This window comes from Cervus canadensis, chromosome 29 (assembly GCF_019320065.1).
Source record: "Cervus canadensis isolate Bull #8, Minnesota chromosome 29, ASM1932006v1, whole genome shotgun sequence".
Taxonomy (NCBI): domain Eukaryota; kingdom Metazoa; phylum Chordata; class Mammalia; order Artiodactyla; family Cervidae; genus Cervus; species Cervus canadensis.
Window position 1 is genome coordinate 30820364 of NC_057414.1, and position 20493 is coordinate 30840856.

The 20493-nt window shown below is 44.5% G+C and overlaps 1 protein-coding gene and 1 non-coding gene across 2 annotated transcripts in view; both read right to left on the reverse strand.

Annotated features, from left to right (window-relative positions):
• Positions 1 to 13952, reverse strand: part of JAM3 (junctional adhesion molecule 3) — a 29802-nt gene extending 15850 nt beyond the window's left edge. Inside the window, exon 1 of the mRNA XM_043451858.1 lies at positions 13805 to 13952. Coding sequence (XP_043307793.1) covers positions 13805 to 13937 — 133 coding nt within the window. The 5' untranslated portion in view covers positions 13938 to 13952. The remainder of the gene's footprint in view (positions 1 to 13804) is intronic.
• TRNAH-GUG lies at positions 8082 to 8153 on the reverse strand. The gene has a single exon. It is a non-coding gene; the product is annotated as a tRNA-His (tRNA).
• Positions 13953 to 20493: the final 6541 nt, after the last annotated feature.

Genomic DNA, 20493 nt, shown 5'->3' on the forward strand with positions numbered 1-20493 from the left:
AAAATTATATTTTGATTCTACTTGTTTGACTTAGTATGACTAGAACGCTAGATTTTTAATTAAAAAATATATATTCAATAAGCAACAAAGGTTTACTGTATAGCATAGGGAACTATAGTCAATATCTTGTAATAACCTATGATGGAAAATAATTTCAAAAATAATATATGTGTATTTGTACAACTGAATCACCCTGCTGTGCATCTGAAACACTGTAAGTCAACCATACTTCAATAAAACATACATATTTTTAAAAAAAAAATCACAAATTAAAAGCAAACTGTATACAAAATAAACGATGTCCTACTGTATAGCACATGGAATTATATTCAATATTTTATAATAAGCTACAAGGGAAAAGAATCTTAAAAAGAACAGACATATATGTATAACTGAATCACTGTGCTGTACATGTGAAACTAACACATTATAAACCAATTATATTAATTTTTTAAAAATAAGTTACATGGCATATATACGCACTCTTTTTTATTTTTGTCAAAAATAAATAATTTGTAAAATGAAAAAGTAAAGCAAAGTTGAGCCTGGGAAAAAAGTGTTGTTCTCAGTCCAGATAAACAATAAAGCAGGAATCTCTGTGTTCTTTTGAGATAATTCATCTCAATAGAGAAGGATGTCATTTTTTGCTTCTGTAGACCCACAAATTCAGAGAAGGAAATGGCAACCCTCTCCAGTCTTCTTGCCTGGAGAATCCTGTGGATGGAGGGGCCTGGTGGGCTGCTGTCCATGGAGTCGCACAGAGTCAGACACGACTGAATCGACTTAGCACGCATGCATACATTGGAAAAGGAAATGGCAACCCACTCTAGTATTCTTGCCTGGAGAATCCCATGGACAGAAGAGCCTGGTGGGCTGCCATCTGCGGGGTCGCACAAAGTCGGGCACGACTGAAGCGACTTAGCAGCAGCAGCAGCAGCAGCAGACCCACAAATTACCAGGACACCCACACACCCGATTTCCCTCTCTTGTAACGCAGGTCCACTGTGGTCCCTGAGCCAAGCCACAGGGCGACGGGGACCCAGCCTCTCCTCCCCCAAACCTCCTTTTATCACACGGCTGTGATTTTGGAACCCAAGAAGACAATAGGTCTCTAGAAACAGAAAAATAGCTTGTACATGACAGGACCCATCTCATGTGGCAAAATTTAACAGGGGAGAACAATTTAAAATGAGCTGTACACTCTGGATTGGAAATGATGTGCAGGTTCCAAGTCAAACTACAACCACCATCTAAACAAGAATGCAGTGTGTATACTTGTTCACAGAGATACACGGGCTATGCACCATCTCACACACATGCATGCTGACGTCCCCAGGAGCATTCCTATGTGCCAAGTGCTTGGCGCCCTGGGAGGCAGAACTGTGCTGACTCTCCCTCCCCCGACAGAGAGGCCACTGGGGGAGAGGGTCAGCCGTGGCCCCAGACATGTGCTCTCGCCCAGGCTTGTGACTTGCTGAGTCCCCAAGGGCTATTCTTCATTTTCTCCCTACTTTCCCGGGACCTGCCCCTAGCTGGGGCTCCCACGGTCACCCCAGCTCCCCATCTCGGGACGTGGGATTCCTGTGGACACAAAGTCCTGTTTACTCGCATGACATTCTCCTGAACTCATCCATTCTTCATACTTATTCATCTAAAAAGATGCTTATTTTTAATGTAAACACACAGATTTATATTGGCAGTTTCTTCACTTAAAGATATGCTGGAATTTCCACTGAAACTTTTTATTATTCAAAGTTTGCTAGCGCAGGCATAAAAATTTCCCCAGGCAAAAGAGGTCTAATCTTCTCTACAAACATTGTGGAACCGCTTTTTAAATACAAGAAAGTCAGATAATTTCTTCTTTACTCTTGAAACTTAAAACTAGACTTTTGGGGTTTTTTAAAGAAAAAAATCAGGACACCAATCTGTACTTTAGATGAAATGTCTCTCCTATATAGAAAAATGTAAAAACTTGCTGTCTCATCAAAATAAGCCATCAAGGAAGCTTCAATATGAGAAAGTTCCTCTAAATTAGGATTGTAGCCTAAAGAACCAGAAGACTAATGAAACTCAAGGACTCACAGGAAACAAAGGAGAACGGTAATGTTTACATCTGCACAGATTTTAAAATGTACAGACCACTTGCACACAGTCTCGGCTGACCTCTGGAAAAACGCTGAAAACCGGATGTTATCTCCTCTCCACAGATAGAAGGCTCATATACATTGCTGTTGTTGTTCAGTCACTAAGATATACTAGCAGACAGGTATAGCTTCAAAACTTGAACATATCAGAGACCAAAGTGGAAACCAGGTCTCCTGACTCGAAATTATTTTAAAATAACAGTTAAGAAACATACAAGGATTTCCCTGGTGGTCCAGTGGCTAGGACTCCACGCTCCCAATGTGGGGGCTCCAGGTTCCATCCCTGATCAGGGAACTAGATCCCACATGCTACAACTGAGAGCTCGCAGGCCACAACTAAAAGATGCCGTAACAAAGATCCTCCAAGCCAGAATGAAGACCCAGCACAGCTACATAAATAAATAATATTAAAAAGGAAGGAAAGGAATACACGAAGGAGGCCATGGTTTCTCATCTGTCTGGGCTGTTATACGTTCGAACAGAAATATCTGTCATCCCCTATCTAAAATGGCCAGTGAAGCCCCTGCCTCTTTCCCAAACAAAAACTAAGGACAGACACTCATCTCCCTGTGCTGGGCCAGTGCAGGGCCAGCCAATGTAAGGAGGACAGCAGAGGGGAAGAAGAGGACACTCTTACCTGATTGTTGCTAAGGTGGCTATGCTCTGCAAATCTGAGGATACTGCTAGGATGAAAGTCGGGGCTTTGAAAGGGGCCTGATGAGGTTCACTTTCAATTTGCCTCTGAATAACTGAGGATCAGACGCACTGCAGTAACATAGTCATGGGCTTCCCTGGTGGCTCAGTGTTAAAGAACCTGTCTGCCAATGCAGAAGATGGGGGTTCGATCCCTCGGTTGGGAAGATCCCCTGGAGAAGGGAATAGCTACCCCCTCCGGTATTCTTGCCTGGGAAATTCCATGGACAGAGGAACTTGGCGGGCTACAGTCCAAGGAGTCACAAAGAATAGGACAGGACTTAGCAACTAAACAACAACATAGTAATAGTATTAGCAGCAGCAGTTAGCACTGACAGTAAATCTCTACAACCAAATGCTGAGAGCTTATCATTATGCCTGACCTCTGCTAAGCACGTATGCAATTTACACTAGTAATTGTAATGTTACTATATTAATAGGTGTAATTTTTGTTACCACTCATGCAGACACTTTGATAGGAGCACTATACATAGTCACTGGGCTGCAAAACAATCCTACAAAGTTATGTGTTTTTCTACTCTTTTATGGATAAGGATGTTGACTTGGACAGGTTGTACAGAGGAGCTGAGATTCAAACTTCATTCTAGCTTATGTTCTTCCTGCTGAACGTGAATTCAGAAAGGAAGAGATCGCTCCAGGCTAGAGAGCTAAGAAAGGCTTTATGGAGAAGTACGCTGAGCTGGATACTAGGGAACGAGCAGGACTGAACAGGAAGAGGGTGACCTGCATTGGAGTGGATGGGCTGTGATGATAAAGCAGAAACACGGCACATAAGGTGACTCAGAAGCCGGTGATGAAATGCCTTACAGAGCCCAAGACCACGTTCCAAATTGTGTGTTCCCTGATAAAACTGAATTAAGTAAATACACTGTAAGGATCAATTTTTCTCTTTATGACAAAACCGTAATCTTATAAAAGAAAAGGAAAACGCTACGCTTCTCTAGACTCTAACTCCTCTATGGAGAGGGTGAGTGTGGACACCCAAGTGCCTCGTCTTCGTCACCCCAAGCCCAAACCCCATGAGTCCTCACAAAGGCAGTGTTCCCCACTGGAGCCCAGGGCTACAGAGCCCAGCCCCCACAGAGGTGGGGCAGGCAGGAGGACCAGGACGGGTCGCCCCAAGTCGAAGCCTCCAAGTGCCGGTTAAAGCATCTTCCTCAAGGGTTCATGAGAAGCAGTGTCAAAACTGAGCTGCTCATGAGGACGGAAGCACCAAATCCTAACAGGTTTTATTTACTCTGCGTTACTCTGCACGGAGAAAGCGTACCTGATGAGAACAGCACAGAAAGCAAAATCTGTGAGCTGAAGGGAAAACAACACACTTACAAACACAGTCCTCCTGGGGAAAGCTACCAGCCTGAGGATGCTGTGGGGACTGGGGGTAGGGGGTTAGCCACATGGCCACCAGGAAGGTGTTTGTTCTGGCTTCTGTGAAGGCCAGATCCCCATCTGATGTCGTGAGATGTCATTGAGGCCTCTTCCCTCATCCCCACTGCCTATGGTAGAGACAGACAGACAAGGACACTGAGGGAAATGGAAGGGCGGGTGTAACCCAGAAAGGGTTACACTGTTTTTCCTATGGCCTCATCCTGCACACCTCCTAGAGCTCCGCTAACATGATGAAGCAGTGCAGAAACCATCCCTACAGCCATCTAAATCAAGTCTTCCCTCTGACCTAACCATAGAGTGAGGTAAACTCTCAACGTACGGAGATTATGACCAGATGTTTCACACCAATAGTCACCATCTGTAACACAGTCTAACAGAAAATTTGGGCTGGACCAGAGTTAAGGGGAAGAAGAAACAGCAGAACAATAAAATAACCCTCCTGGATGTATGCTGGTCCTAAACCCTGCATAGAGTCGGCATCAACTCAGAACACATGCCCTGTGCCCTTGAGCAGGCCGCTCCACCTGAAGTGACCTTCTGGGGGTTGTAAACCGCCCCCCCAAGACAGCATATAAAATGTCCATATATGTACATGAAAGTACCATGTGGAGGGAAGGGCCATGAGTTCTACCACCTCCTACAGTGTTCACGACTCTGCAACATAAACAACTCTGAAACAGCACCCGGTAAATTAAAGACACGAACACTTGTTCTTACTGAACTGCTGCTTCAGAGATTCATGGTGAAGGGGCTCCACCAGCAGTGGACTTAAAAGGGAGACCGAATGTGGGCAGAGCGAAAACTCCATAATCTGTTGCGATATCAAACGGTAATCACCAACCCAACCAAACAGTGGTCCACTGTTTTCTTCCTGGTAAACAAACATAGGAACTCTCAAAACACTAGATCTAGTAAGTAAGGCCACAGCAGAATAAAAAACAAAAAAACCCCCAGAAACCTGAGGTTCTGAAAGATGAACTGTCCTAACCTCTTGGAGTAGAAGAGGACTTAAAACCAAGGTTGTGTGTGTGCACCAAGTCACTTCAGTCATGTCGACTCTTCGCAACCCCATGACTGTAGCCTGCCAGACTCCTTTGTCCATGGGATTCTTCAGGTAAGAATACCGGAGTGCGTTGCTGTGCCTTCCTCCAGGGAACCTTCCCGACCCAGGGATCAAATTGGTGTCTTTTGAATCCTGCACTGCTTTCCTGGCTCTAAAAGCTTCTAAACTTTCAGAAGAGGAAGACAATTCTATGAACTAGGCTTTCAAAACTTTCACTTACACTTGTAATTAACAAACTAATTCAACGAATCCATGAACAGAAATGTGAATGTGTTGGTGGGAAGGGGAGAGGAATGCTGCTTAAATTACTTTCAACTGACTTGGATTAAAACCAATATAATTAATATTTCCCCAAGGTCCCCAAATGAATCACATGCAAAGCTGGGAAGCGGGTCCAGAATGCCTGACACCCACAGAGGCTCCCTCCTCCACCCAGAAAAGGATCTGGGAGGCAGTACACAGCATAGCCTGGGGTGGGCTATCCCTCTCGCCTCATCCAGCAAGAATCTGAAAATCTGGGAAGCTCCTTCCCCGTGGAGAGCGGAGAGCTCCTCCACCAAACACTTGTCCAGTATGGAACAGCAGTAATTCTCCAAATTTCAAGTTGCTGGGTCTCGAATCATTGATGCTCACTGCTCTTCAGATAAACCCATCCGCAGACAGGGATGACAGTTGTGCAGTAGGGGGTGTGTGTATCTACAGGACATTACAGCCTCATCCTGGCAGCACTGATGCTCAGCAAGGCTCCTTCAACCCCTCCCCCTAAACCTATCAGAACCTCTGTGGGGGCATATGTGTCCCCCCCACCAAAAAAAAGAGCCAGTATTTTAACTTCATCTTATACTTGAAAAATGAAAACACAAGCATTACCTTCATAATATAGAAGTTTGAGGATGGTGTGTGACTTAAGTTTTTCAGGAGGAGGCCAGGGTTCCTGTTTACAGAAGTGGTTTAACTACACTCCAGTGAGACCTCACGCAGACAAACTGTAGTTTTTACTGTACCTCTGGGCTCATGGGAAACAAGTGAAATAGCTGTAGGCTGAACCCAGCAAGTAATAGGATGGGTGGGCCGTGACCCTGAAGGTCATCACAGAGACTGCACAGCTGGGCTAACGGGAAGGCAGAGCTGAACCTGAAGTTTCCAAACAACGCCAGGGACCCTGAAAGCCATCCCAGATGACCGCCGCCCAGCACCAGAACATTCTCTCACAAAACGCATCCCAGAACTGTATAGATTGCAATCAACCAGACGTCAGTTTATGTTTACAAGGAAAGAGAAGCCACTACGAGTAACGCTAACGAGAAACAATAAGCATCAGGTTTAGACTCCAGAGAACTTCAGATATTTGAAGTCTCACATGTAGAATATAAAACAACTTTGTGTGAAATGTTTAAAAATAAAAAAGAAATGAAAAATGAGCAAGCAAAATAAACTAGATTATAGGAAGAACCAGGTGAAGTTTTTGAAATGAATATAATGGGTTAAAAAAAAAATTCATACACTGGTTAAACAGATTATAGACATGGTTGGCAAGAGACACAGTTGTAAAACAAAACTTAATAAATAACCCAGAACAGCAAAAAGAAAGAAGAACATGAAATTATGACAGAAAGGTTAACAGTCTTGGAAGATGAAAGACTGAATATATCTAATCAGAGTTCTAAAAGGGAAGAATTAAGAAAACAGAAGCTAGGCAGTGGTTGAACTGACCCTCCCTGAGAATTCTCTAGAAAGATGTAAACTCACAGATACACAACTTATAACAAATTAACAAGGAGAATAATTAAAAAGAAATGCCTCCCAGACACATGTAGTAACATTGCAGCATGCCAAAGAAAAGATGAGATCTCTAAAGCAGGTGGAGAAAGGCAGGCTGATGGCCTGATAGCAGTTTCACAACAGGAGCAAAGGAAACCAGACAGCATCATATCATGGAGCCCAGGCTCCGAATCAAAACAACTGTCAACCTAAATTTATGCACCCAATAGATCTACATCTCAAGAACAAAGGTAAAAATATATTTTTCAGATATGAACAAAACTGAATTCAAGAGACTTCCCCTAAGGGGAATGGGCATGAACTACTCTGGAAGCTTTCTAACTGACTCTCCCTCTCCAGCCTTCTTGAATGTAGTATCAGGCCAACACACCTAAAAACATTCGATCAGATCACTTCCTGCTCCAAACTGCCACATGAATTTCTAGAACATACATGACAAGGTCCACATTTTTCAGCCCGGCACTGAAAGCATTTTTCAGTCTCTGTCGAGTTACTCTGCGACATTCTCTTCCATGGGTGATCTGGTTCCTTGATTTACCAGCTGTGACCGGGGCCAGGTGACCAACCTGCCCAAGTGTCAGGTTGAGCACCTGCAAAGTGAGGCCTATAAGGACTGCCTGCTGAGATGGACTAAGACTCCCGTGAGGTGGCGCGGTCAGCAGTGCCTGGCACAGCCTTCCAATAACTGGCAGCTGTCCTTAGTTATCATCATAACTCACTGGTCCCAGAATACAACACACGCATTCCCAACGCCTCTGCTTGTGGCATTTCCTCCACTTTCCTGGACCCTAACACCTCTACTCCCCCAAATCTGCACTAAGTCAACCAAATTACTCCAAAAGGTGTAAGTATTTAAGTAAGTGCATAGTCGCTCAGTCGTGTCCGACTCTTTGCGACCCTGTGGACTGTAGCCCACCAAGCTCCTCTGTCCATGGGATTCTCCAGGCAAGAATACTGGAGTGGGTTGCCATTTCCTTCTCCAGGGGAGCTTCCCCACCCAGGGATTGAACCTGGGTCTCCTGCATCACAGGCAGATGCTTTACCCTCTGAGCCACCAGGGAAGCCCATACCTGGTGCTGCTTCTTAAAATGTCCCTCTACCAGGTCAGCCCAAGTTAAGAGCTCTCACTTCTGTACATGTAAAACACTTACTCGAAGGGGTGCTCTGTTTGTTAACCACCTAAACTGTGTACCGCTTCTAGTCTGGGGAAGCACTTATGTTAGATGTCTCTGTTTTGCTGATGTGAAAATGCCAGATTGTGAAATAATTATGGATCGGCTGATTAAGCTCCAGCACCCTGGTAGAGATGCTCTACAGGAGGATCAAGGGATCGAATTTAAAAAAAAAAAGAAAAGGCAGTTGTCTTAGATTGTGCGGCATTATTTATAACCCTCCAGACAGCTGCACTTCATTCTAAAAGACGTCAAGTTTCCCTTAGAGAAAGACATCCAAGGAGGAAGTCGTGGCGGGCAGGAAGACGTGGTAAGGGACCTTCAGCTCTCGGCTGACTTCAGGAAACATCTTTCGGAGTCAGTTTCCCAAGGAAGTCAACTTGACCTGGTATTCCTATCACCCAAGACAAAGAAAACAGGCCCCCCAGGAGCTGCCCGGCTGGCATAGAGGAGGGGATCCTCTAAACACGGGCTTGCGCCAAACAGGCAGACCAAAGTGGCTGCTTGGATGATTTCACTTGTGTGTTCAAAAACAGGGAGAGGCAGGTATTCTCATCAGCTCTCTCTGTCTTCCCACCAAGCACTTGCTGAGGACACCACAGCTGGCGCCCCAACCCAGAAGCGGTGACAGCAAGTCTCTCAGATGAGTCACAAAGGATGCCTGATCAAACCGAGCTCCAAGGCTGCCCCTCCTCCTCGCTCTGCAGCTGGCATTAACTCCGGAGACAGAAGGAGCCACAATCACAGACTAACACATTAAACTGGTTTCCCATTTTAAAAGAAAATCCTTAACAAGTGTCAAACTTAAAAGTCCACTATGTTATTGGAGGACCCCCAAATGAAATTTTTTCCATTATATATATATATAAATCCTTATAAAATAATCAGCCAGGTAAATAAGGGAAAAGTAGAAAACAAACAGCCATAAGACCTGCCACTGAAAAACAGCACCCCCATCAACATTTTGATTATCTTTCAGTTTTGATTATCTTTTCAGTTCCTCTAAACATCCCCCCCGAGATGTTTTGTGTTGTTGGAATCATAAGGTATATGACTGTGTCGCTTAAATGACTTCACAAGCATTTCCCCATGTTTTCCTTCTTAACTTCATATAACCGCATACAGTGGGTGAGAGAAGATGTTTAAAGTAAACCAAGTTGAGAAATACTTACCATCCTCATTCTTCCACAAAAACTACTGTAGTAAAAACCAAGAATCTCCAAAAGTTTCTGGGGTCATTGGAGATAAGATACATGAAAAAATGCTTGGATGCATTGGAAGTGTTTAAGAAATGTTAACTGACTTTCAAGTGACAAAGACAATACTTACTATAGCCATCCCTGGAAAGATACAAAAGAAATTCAATTCAGCCTCTGTTCCCAATGAATTTTTAATAACATTGAGAAGATAAAATGTATTTACACCCAATAACAAAAGTGCAACGTAATTCAGTGGGCAGTCATCCTGGCTTGAGGAGCCTTATTCCTGTCTGCACCCCTAGCACAAAGGACGTATTACAGATACACAGTCAATGTCTGTTGTACTAGTACAGACTACAAGCTATGCTGTTTAGAAATAGGAAGGATCACTGTGAGCTGAGTGAAGCTGGGCAAAGCAGACAACACGCACATGGCAGAACTTGAAGTGGGCAATATTCTGCAGAAAGCAAGCTGACCCCCACAGAAGCCTTGGGATACTCTGAAAATGAAAGATGGTATAAGAAAAAAGAAAAAAGGACTTCCTCGTAGCTCAGTCAGTAAAGAATCTGCCTGCAATGCAGGAGACCCAGGTTCAATTCCTGGGTTGGGAAGATCCCCTAAAGAAGGAAATGGCAATCCACTTCAGTATTCTTGCCTGGAGAATCCCATGGACAGTGGAGCCTGGCAGGCTACAGTCCATGAGGTCACAAGAGTTGGATGTGACTTAGCAACTAAACCACTACCAATCTATTAACAAGTTTGATGTTTCCACATAACGAGCTTTGAAACCTCAGCTGTACATATTAGCTACTCATAGGAATATAATACATAACACATAGTTGTTGTTTTGTTCCTAAATTGTGTCCAACCCTTTTGCAACCCCGTGGATTGTAGCCCGCTGGAGTCCTCTGTCTATGGGATTTCCAAGGCAAGAATACTGGAGTGGGTTGTCATTTCCTTCTCCAGGGGATCTTCCAGACTCAGGGATTCTTTACCCCCGAGCCACCAGGGAAGCCCTGCAACACATAGTAGATACTCCTTAAAGACAAACACACCAACACAAAGTTCGACAGTATTCCTAGACATCAGAAACAAAGGTTAATTCTCAGAAGGCTTTCTGTGTGTCAGAACATGTTGGAAAGATGCAGTAAATTAAGGCTTTAGAACTCCATATAGAGAACCACAGTGGATACTGTCCTTGCTAAACTGGGTGTAAAAGAATGTGCTTACCAAAACTTTCTTTCAGGAATGCTTTAGAATCCACTGAAGCTATTTGTATATACTGTGGGCATCCAGAAAGTAGATACATGAGATGTGAAATCTGTGCTCGGCCCTCACAGCATCACATTCACCACCTGATCACAAACACATCTTGAGAAGTGTCCAACTTCACGACGAGGGTATCAAGCAGACTCCATACCTCCTGACTTCATCCACGCACAAACTTCTCTTTGTTTTACCACACTTGTGCTTGTGAAAAAATGCAAAGAATTTGTGGGGAAGGAATTTGCTAATATTACATCTCTAACAGCTGCTGGCTGGATTGTACTAAATCCACAGCCTCTACAGTCATATTATATGGCCATCTCAAAAAGTGGGTGTTAAGACACATCAGGTTTCTTTCAAAAGAAATGATTTAAGCCTACCCTGTGAGGCTGCTTAAGAGAAAGTTTCCCAGAGTTGGGGTGGCATGTGTGATCTCTCTGTCTAGATATAACGCTGCAATTACTTATGATTAAGTATCTCTAATAGCTTCCCACTCAGTTTCCCCAGACTGAAGCACTCAGAACAAATGCCTTCAACAGGCCCTCTGGGAATGAACAGCTGGTCTGAAGCAGGGCATGCTTCAGGGCAGGTGGTCGTTGTTTTTCTGAACACACACGTGCACACACATGTCTGATAACAATCATACCAGATATAATTAATTCAAGAGACTGAAAACAACATGAAAGAAGACGTCATTTTAAAATGTTTCAGAAGTCCAAACAAATGCAAATGGAAAATTTAGAACTTTTTTCAAAAATTTCCTGAAATTATGATTTTCAGATTTTGCTAAACTTTAACAAATTGTCTTACCCCAGGAATACAAACTGTAACTCTCTTATCTCTAATGAAGCATCTCTCTATGACATCTGAAGATTTGGAAACCCAATGGCAATTACCACATAATCATTCAAAAAAGACGTGTGGCATAACATTTGCAAAGAGGAATTGCACCTGTCACCAATTCAACAAAAGAATACTTTATCTACAAACCATAAAGCATTGAACATTTAATAATTTGGTTAAAATGATCCATAGCAAGAACTTCACTGTCAAATGGAACAATTTAAGTAACAACAACAACAAAAAAAGGATTAACACAAATGGTTGACAATCTCCAAACTGGCAGGCGAGGGATGTCACCCTGAGCAAGTTACTAAATCTCTCTGTAACTCAAAATGATACTAACAACCTCTTAGAGTTGTTATCAATGTTAAATGAATACATATTAAATTTTTATAACAGAGCCTGGCAAAGGGTAACTAATAAGAATGTATTATATCAGGAACCAGATTTTTTTTTAATGAGAGCACTCAAAAATAATAGCAATTAAGAAGCGTAATCATAAAAATAAGAGGTGCAGCTGTGATGCCCTGTGAACGAATAGTTTTCAAGGTATTACTGTATATTCACAGCATAAACAAAATAATAGAAAAGAGCTACATCCCTTCAGAGCCTATTAATACACCCTACCACCTTTACTCTTTGTCATTAATCCTACTATGCAAAATCCGATTAGTCCTCCTATGCTCCACAGGTAAATTCCAATCTTTAACATCAAGGAAATCACAGAAGTAGCGTTTCCAGGAAACCAAAATAAGAAGTTAGTAAAAATAAGTTTACTGGGATTTCCCTGGTAGTCCAGTGGTTAAGAGTTCTCACTCCCAAAAAAAAAAAAAAAAAAGAGTCCTCACTCCCAATGCAGAGGGTACAGTTTCCATCCCTGGTATGGGGACTAAGATTCCCCCATGAGGCATGGCTCGGCCAGAAAAAAAACTTTTTTTGTTTAACTAAAATTAAAAGAAAAAACGAAGCTGATGTGAAGGCCTTATCATCCATTAGTTTTACTAACAAACCACCGACTTGAAACTCATTCCTGAGCGAAACTGCCAAATGTTTCTGCGGTAAAAACTGCAAACTTTCGCGTGAACAGATCTTTTCAACAATGGGGAGTTGTTCCAGTCTGTGAATAGGACAGTGTCCGTGTGACCAACAAAGCCGGGAGGGGACATTCCTGACACCCTTGTCCCCTGGCTAGCCTTTGATCATTCATCTCTCCCAAACACACGTTTATGGAAACCACTTTCAGGCGCAGTATAGGGACACGTATTCCCTGAACTCAGCCCTTACCACCGAGTCCTGCTCCCCGGCTTCTGCGGGGACCCTCACTGTTCTCGCCACCCCTGAGGACCACTCCCCTCACTGAACCTTCAACACAGAAGCCTTTGTTTCCCTAGTGCGCCCACCCCACCCCCGAACAGTCTCTTGGGGCCTCGCTGTGTACACTCTGAAAACACCATGGGATGACGATGGCAAGGAAGCAGACGACAAAGTGACCCGGAGAACTGGGAAGTCCTGCGGATGCCCCAGGCGAGCCGGCGCGGCGCCGGGGACCGGGTCTGAGCGTCCCCTGCTCCTCAGAGTGCTTTCTGGACACAGCGTTGAGGACTACGTGGGACCGCGCTCTCCAGCGCCCAGCGCACGCCCACGGCCCCCAGCGTGTGGTCCGGCCGTTCGGTTGCCCAGGGCCTCCCGCCGGGGCGCGGGTCGGCGGACAGACCAACGCCCGGCCCCGGCGGCCCCCGCGCCACTCCTGGGCGGGCTGCAGGGCTCGGGGCCGGCGGGACAAAAGGGGCCGGGGACAGTCGGCTTTGTTCGCAGAGGGACCGAGCGCGGGTCCACAGGACCCGGGCCTGACCCCACATCCCGGGACGCCCTGCACCCAAACCCCCAGGTCAGATCCCCTGGACTCCCAACTCCGGGGCCCCCGGCCCCCGGGACTCCCCTATACTCCTGACCTCCACACCTCCCGACCTCTTCCCCGACCCGCAGCGCCTACCCCGACCCCAGACCCGCGACCCGCACCCCTGGGACCCCGCACCTCCAGGACCGCTCCCCGCTCAGCCCGAACGCCGGGACCCCCGCATCCCTGACCCCGGACCTGAGCCGGACCCCCTCACCCCCGAGACTCCTCCCTGACGCCCCCCGCAGCCCTGAGCTCCGGGCCCCCGCGCCACCAGACCCGCTCCCCACGCCTGGTTCCCTCGGCCCGCGTCTGGCGGAGGCCTGCGGACTCACCCCGCACGACCAGCAGCAGCAGGACCAACGAGGGCCTTCGCCTCAGCGCCATGTCGAGCGCAGCTGAGGGGCCGCGGGCCCGCTCCCCGCGCACGCGCCCTGCCCGCGGTCCTGCGCCCGCCCCGGTCACCATAGCGACCACGGCGGCGAGCCGTCGCCATGGTGCATGGGAAGCCCGAGTCTGGTTGCTATGGAGGCAGGGATGCTCTGGACCTGGCCCCTGGGGTCTCTTTGAAAGAATTTGGTGCGAGGAAGTGAAAGAGCGCGTTCAAGAATGGGCGGGTTAATTCCCACATTTACAAAATGAATCCGTCACTACAGATCCGGAAAGGAATGCTCCGTTAAAATTTGAGAAATGAAGTTCTTATTTCACAAATAAGATTGGAGCCCAGTTGTCCTGGAAGCATTTTTGCCTGTGCCTTTTTTGGAAAGAAAAGTTAAAGCGTTAATCGCTCAGTCGTGTCCACTCTTTGTGACCTTTCCTCCTCTGTCCACGGACTTCTCCAGGCAAAAATGCTGGAGTGAGTGGCCATTCCCCTCTCCAGGGGATCTTCCTGACACAGGGATTGAAGCCAGGTCTCCTTCATGCAAGCAGATTCTTTGCCATCTGAGTCCCTTGGGGCCTGATTCTAAATGTGATGAGAGGGGAAAGTGCTGAAATCTATATAAAACAGAAGGAATACATGCATTATGTAGTACATAAAAGTGATATATTTCTAAAATAAAAGTTTGTTAGATCAAAAGCATGGTAGTATATTTATTGATATGTTAGTTCAATAATCATGACAGTTTATCGCACAGAAAAGCAAGATAATTCTTTGCTCTTATTTCTGAATATTGAGAAATGGTAAGGTTAGGGAGGAAAAAAGAAGAATTTTATAAGGACAAGCACACAAGATGAACAGAAGGATTACATGGAAATTGGACCCAAGGATGCAGAAGATGTCGAGTGTCATTAAATACTGTGGGAAATGATTGTAATAACTTATTTTACATCCAACATAGTATATCTCTAATGCTCCAGGAAACAACAAACTCAAAACAAAATTCTTAGTATGGTTATTAGCAAAATAATGCAGTTTCCAACAACTAATATTTTTTTAATGTTTAACTTAGGAATGTCACTTTTCACACAGTCATCCTAATTTTTAAAGTATTAATATATTTTAGTATTTTAGTTTTTACAAAGTAGAACAATGTGTCTATAAGTATGCATATACATATATAATTTACATATATACTAAATTATGGATGTCAAGAAACATGAAATAGATTGAAGTTGTTGTCAAGGATATTCTTCAACTGCCATCACTAGGCGATTTTCTTTATAAGTCTTTGTTCACACTTTTGTTAAGTGTGAATTAATTATATTCCTTCAAATCCCATAAAGACAGAATAAAAATTTAAAAATAACTCAATCACCTGTTATGATTCTATTGTCTTTCCTTTCCTAAATCTTTTCTGCTCCAGATCACCATGTTCTAAAATCACAAGTAAAAATATGTAAAAACTATTTTATAGTGGCAGCCTCTGTCCCATAAATAAACTCAACAGAGAAATTTAAAAGAGTAAAATTCTACTTAGGCCCACTGACTTTTTTTCCTTCTGCTCTCTCTCTGTTCTGCCATTCCCTTTAGTCTTAATTATACACTCAAGCATATTTGCCATTTTGGTGACCTAGGAACTATGACAAAGTATCTGATTGTGAAAACAACAGTTTTCAGAATCAATGCCTCTTCTTTACTGCTGAATTTCCTGTGTTTGCACTGTGAAATTGTTCTGTCTGTTAAACAGTCTTAGGGAATCTTTTGAAACTCAGAACAAGATCACAGAGAAAGGCTCAATGAATATTCTACATGGAGCAGAGATTCCTATGAGAGTGAATGCAGGTCCTCATTGTAAAACATTGATTTTCCTCTACAGATGGAGTCTGCATGTTGGGACCAGTGGCTGAGACAGAATCCCGAAATGGAGACTAACTAGTGACATGGTAGGATGCACTTGGCTGTCAAATGATCTCCTCCAATGATTTCACTGTTCTTGGGAGAGTTCTGACCCTGTGTAGAAGGGTGTCAGAGCTCTGGAAACATTTAGTGAACAGGGCTGTGGAGTCTATGCTTCTATCACCATATTATCCAACTGACTATGCTTCTTTCTAATGGTGGCTTACTAAGGAGAGACACAGGTCTTAAAAGAGCTCAGGGAGGGGCTTCTCTGGTGGTCCAGTGGTTAAGAATCTACCTGACTATCTACCTGGACACAGGTTTGATCACTGGTCCAGGAAGATCCCACATGCCACCAGACAACTAGACCCATGCACCACAACTACTGAATCTGTGCACCCTAGAGCCTGTGCTCTGCAATGAGAAGTCACTGCAATGAGAAGCCTGTGCAATGCAACTAGAGAAAGCCTTCTTATAGCAGCAAAGGCCTGCTGCTGCTGCTAAGTCACTTCAGTTGTGTCCGACTCTGTGTGACCCCATAGATGGCGGCTCACCAGGCTCCTCTGTCCCTGGGATTCTCCAGGCAAGAATACTAGAGTGGGTTGCCATTTCCTTCTCCAAACAAAGGCCTAATGCAGCCAAAAATAAAAACAAATAAATATTTTTTTAAAAAAGAGCTCAGGGAATGAAATATATTTGTGCTAAATTTGAACAACAGCCTTTGCAATATTTTTCAAACCAACACAAAGTGCAAATCAAGTAGTAAATGGGGAATCAAATTTTCCTTCAAGACTTGAAATCAAGCAGGATGCTATGGGGTTTCCTCAGGTACAAAAGCCTTTCCATGACCCCCGTTTCTTGTCAGTAGTGTTGACTGGGAAAAAAAAAAATCAGAGTTAGGTTTCATTTGGTGGACTTGCTCTGGACTTAAGCCTGGGAGGCAGCCTCTGATGGCTCTGAGGGACCTTTCCAAAGAGGGCAGGGAGGAGCCAGGGCAGATATTTCTGGCAGGCCATTTCTGCAACAAAGACCAGATAGTCAGAACATCAGGAGATTACTGTTAATTAAAGAAAAGCCAAATACCTCAAGTTAATGAATTTTGGGCTTTTCTAATATGGGAAGAGTCCTGACTTACTGAAATCATTCCTTTGATATGTCTCTTAACTATCTAGGGCCAGTATCCTGTTTTTCTCCCTCCTGAATCTCCTCAGAGTGGGGGAGGCTGCATGGGTCAAAAGCTTGGTGGCTGAAACATCCTTTGTTTACTGATATGGCAGGGAAATTCTTCATCCAAAGCAGGAAAAAGGCTTCAGCCTTCTAGACCTTCCCTGAATTCCAAAGGGCAGGTTCAAACAGTTCCTAACTAGGGAAGAGAGGATGCAGAAACAAAGAGGAGTCAAGAAACAAGAATACCTCAATAAAACAGGGTCCTGGTTCCTCCTAACGGGTAGTGCACAACATACCTTTGAGTCCTTCAGCAAGAACCAGGGCCCCTGCCCAGGTAGAGGATGGTAATTTCAGGCTGAGCACAAGGTCCCTGTTATCTTCCCACCAACCAAATAGAAGGAAGTCACACACACTGCAGCGCTCACCCCGAACTTTGCCTTTAAAAACTCTTCCTGCAAAATGATCAGGGAGCATAGGATTTTTTAGAGCATGAATTCCCTGTCTCCTTGTGTGTCCCTGCAATAAACCTTTCTCTGTTCCAAACTTCAATGTTTCAGTTGATTTGGTCTCACTGTGAGTCAAGCACGTGAACTTATATTAAAAAACAGATTCACCTTCAAACAGACTGGAGAGATGCTGGAAGCAGCATGTCCAAGGGAGGAACATGGGCTCTAGCATCTGATGGACAATGATTCAAAACCTTGGATTTTGTAAACTTGGGAAAGTTGCTTCTGTAAGCCATGGATTCCTTGTCTATAAAATAGGGATAACAATATCCACCTCAAATGGTCACTTTGGAGATCATGTGAGAAAAGATTTTGAAAAAGAATAGAGCATACTAGGTGCTCTTGTATAGACAGATAAGAGAGTTGGACCATAAAGAAGGCTGAGCACCAAAGAATTGATGCTTTCGAATTGTGGTGCTGGAGAAGACTCTTCAGAATCCCTTGGACTTCAGGGAAATCAAACCAGTCAATCCTAAAGAAAATCAACCCTGAATATTCATTGGAAGGACTGATGCTGAAGCTCCAATTCTTTAGCCACCTGATGCAAAGAAATGACTCATTTCTCATTAGAAAAGACCGTGAAGCCTGGAAAGATTGAAGGCAGGAGGAGAAGGGGATGACAGAGGATGAGATGGTTGGATGGCATCACCAACTTGATGGACATGAGTTTGAGCAAACTCCAGGAGTTGGTGATGGACAGGGAAACCTGACATGCTACAGTCTGTGGGGTTGCAGAGTCGGACACGACGGAGTGACTGAACTGAACTGAATCAGATGTCAACATCATCCACTAGATCCAACCTGTCAGGGATCTGAGTGCGTGTGGGCAGCACACAGTTAACTTCTCCCACCTGGCTGGGGTTCCAGTACCCGTAAAACAGCTTCCCCTTGAGAAGGAAATAGGACCTGACCTAAGGCTGCACTATTGTTCCTTGACTTCTCCTTGCTCCTCTCTGCATCTCTTCCCTTCTCTATTAGCAACTGTTTGAACCTGCCCATTAGAAATGAGGGAAGGTTCCTGGAAGCTGATTGAAGCTATTTTCTACAAACAAGAGAAGGGAGGACACAGAAAGGCTTTTGTGCCCCAGGGCCCCACAGGGTCCAACCCGGCTTCAGTGTGACTGAATTCTGAAAAAGTAACAGTAACTGGCTCCAGGCCCCCTTTCTTCAAGCCCTGCCCTCTTGCAATATTTCCAACTCTGTTTTCTCACATTTTATCTTAACTATCATCTTCTCTTTCTCTTCAATGTCTTTCCTTAGTTTTATTTGAGTAGGAGGACACCTCCCCATAATCTCAGGAAACAGTATGTAGACTGAAAAAAAAAAAAGCATACAACTTAAAAGTTGCAAACTGTGGTGTTGTTTTTTTTTTTTTTTTGCAGGGGGGTGGGATTTACTGAGGATACAACCAGGGAAACAGCCTCTCATAGTCTGAGGGATTGCTCCAGAGAGCCAAGGGGAGTTAGGATGTATAGAAGTTTTTACTGAAAAAAATCACATGTAGTCAAATGTCAAGAGATGAGTGCTAATCACACACATACATACACACAAACCAGACATCTCAAATTAATGACTTTGGTGCTTTTCTATATGTGGGATGATGCAAGAGTCTGCACTCATCAGAATCACTTCTTTGACAAGTACCTTATATATCTAGGGCCTGAGAACTGGTTTCCTCTCTCCTCTCAGGCTCACTGCCAGTGGGCTTCACTGGCTTATGACTTGCTGGTGGGCAATGCTCTCGTTTACTCAAATGACAGGCAACATTTTTTTTGTCAGCAAGTAGCAGACATTTCCTCTAACAATGTAAACAGATAGGGTAGGTGGTCCCTGGAGAAAGAAATCCAGGCATTGTTATTGTTATCATTCAGTCACTCAGTGGTGTCCCAACTCTGTGACTCCATGAACGGCAGCATTCCTGGCTCCCCCTTCCTTCACTATCTTCCAGAGTTTGCTCAAACTCATGTTCATTGAGACGGTGATGCCATCCGGCCATCTCATCCTCTGTCGCCCCCTTCTCCTCTAGACATAAAAGAAGCCGTGTTTGGCTTGAGCCTTTCTGTTATCTAATCTTGGCCACAGTGCCTGCCCTTGAACAGGTCTCAGTAATCAATGCTTTTAAGGGAAGAGACGGAATGCAGAAACAAAGGCGAAGCAGCCAAGAAACAACAGTGCAGGGGACTTGCCCAGCGGTCCAGTGGTTAAAACTTCACCTTCCAATACACGAGGACGGGGTTGGATCCCTGGTCAGAGAGCTAGATCCCACATGCCTCGCAACCAAACACCAAAACATAAAATACAAACAATATTGTAACAAATTCAATAAAATCTTTGAAAATGGTTCACATTAAAAAAAATCTTTAAAACAAATCTACAAAAAGCAAAACAAACAAAAACTCAACAGTTTAGTGATAAAACAGAGTCCCAGTCCCTCTTCAAGGGAAATACATAACCATCTCACACAGCCTCTGGGTTCTGTAGGAACTCAGGCGTCCACCCAGGAGAACGATTGATGATGCGGACTCTCCTGGCTGCCATCAACTCAAGCTTGGACTCTGCTGACCTTTGCCCCAATTCTATGCTGAGTTCACCTCTGCTCAAGCCCCTTCATGAAGATGCATGTAACCTTCAGCGTAAAAGTTCCCCAATTTTGCTTTTCTGGGAGGAACTGCTTAGGGAAATACCCCCCCCTCCATGTTCTCCTCACTTCCTGAAATTAATACATCCTTCCCCCCGCCCACTCTCTGGCTTGGTTGTATCTTTTGGTTCCACACCCACCTAGAGGCAAACACAGTTTTGGGGGCTAACAATCAGACATACTGTTTGTGTTGGATTAAGTAGCAAAGTTGTGCACCTTGATTTATTTGCGCATTCCTCTCCATTGCAGTGGTTCACTTGAAAAAGGTCATATGAATGTCCAAGTTTGGGCTTAAAGTGGCTTCCTAGAGAGAAACTTTGTAAGAAGCTATTTAGCAGGCCTTTCACGTTTCACCCAAAGGAGGCTGAGCGTCACAAGCCAGAGTGTGTCAGCGTGGGCTGTGTATTTAAGCAAAGGAATCACATGTGCCGCGGG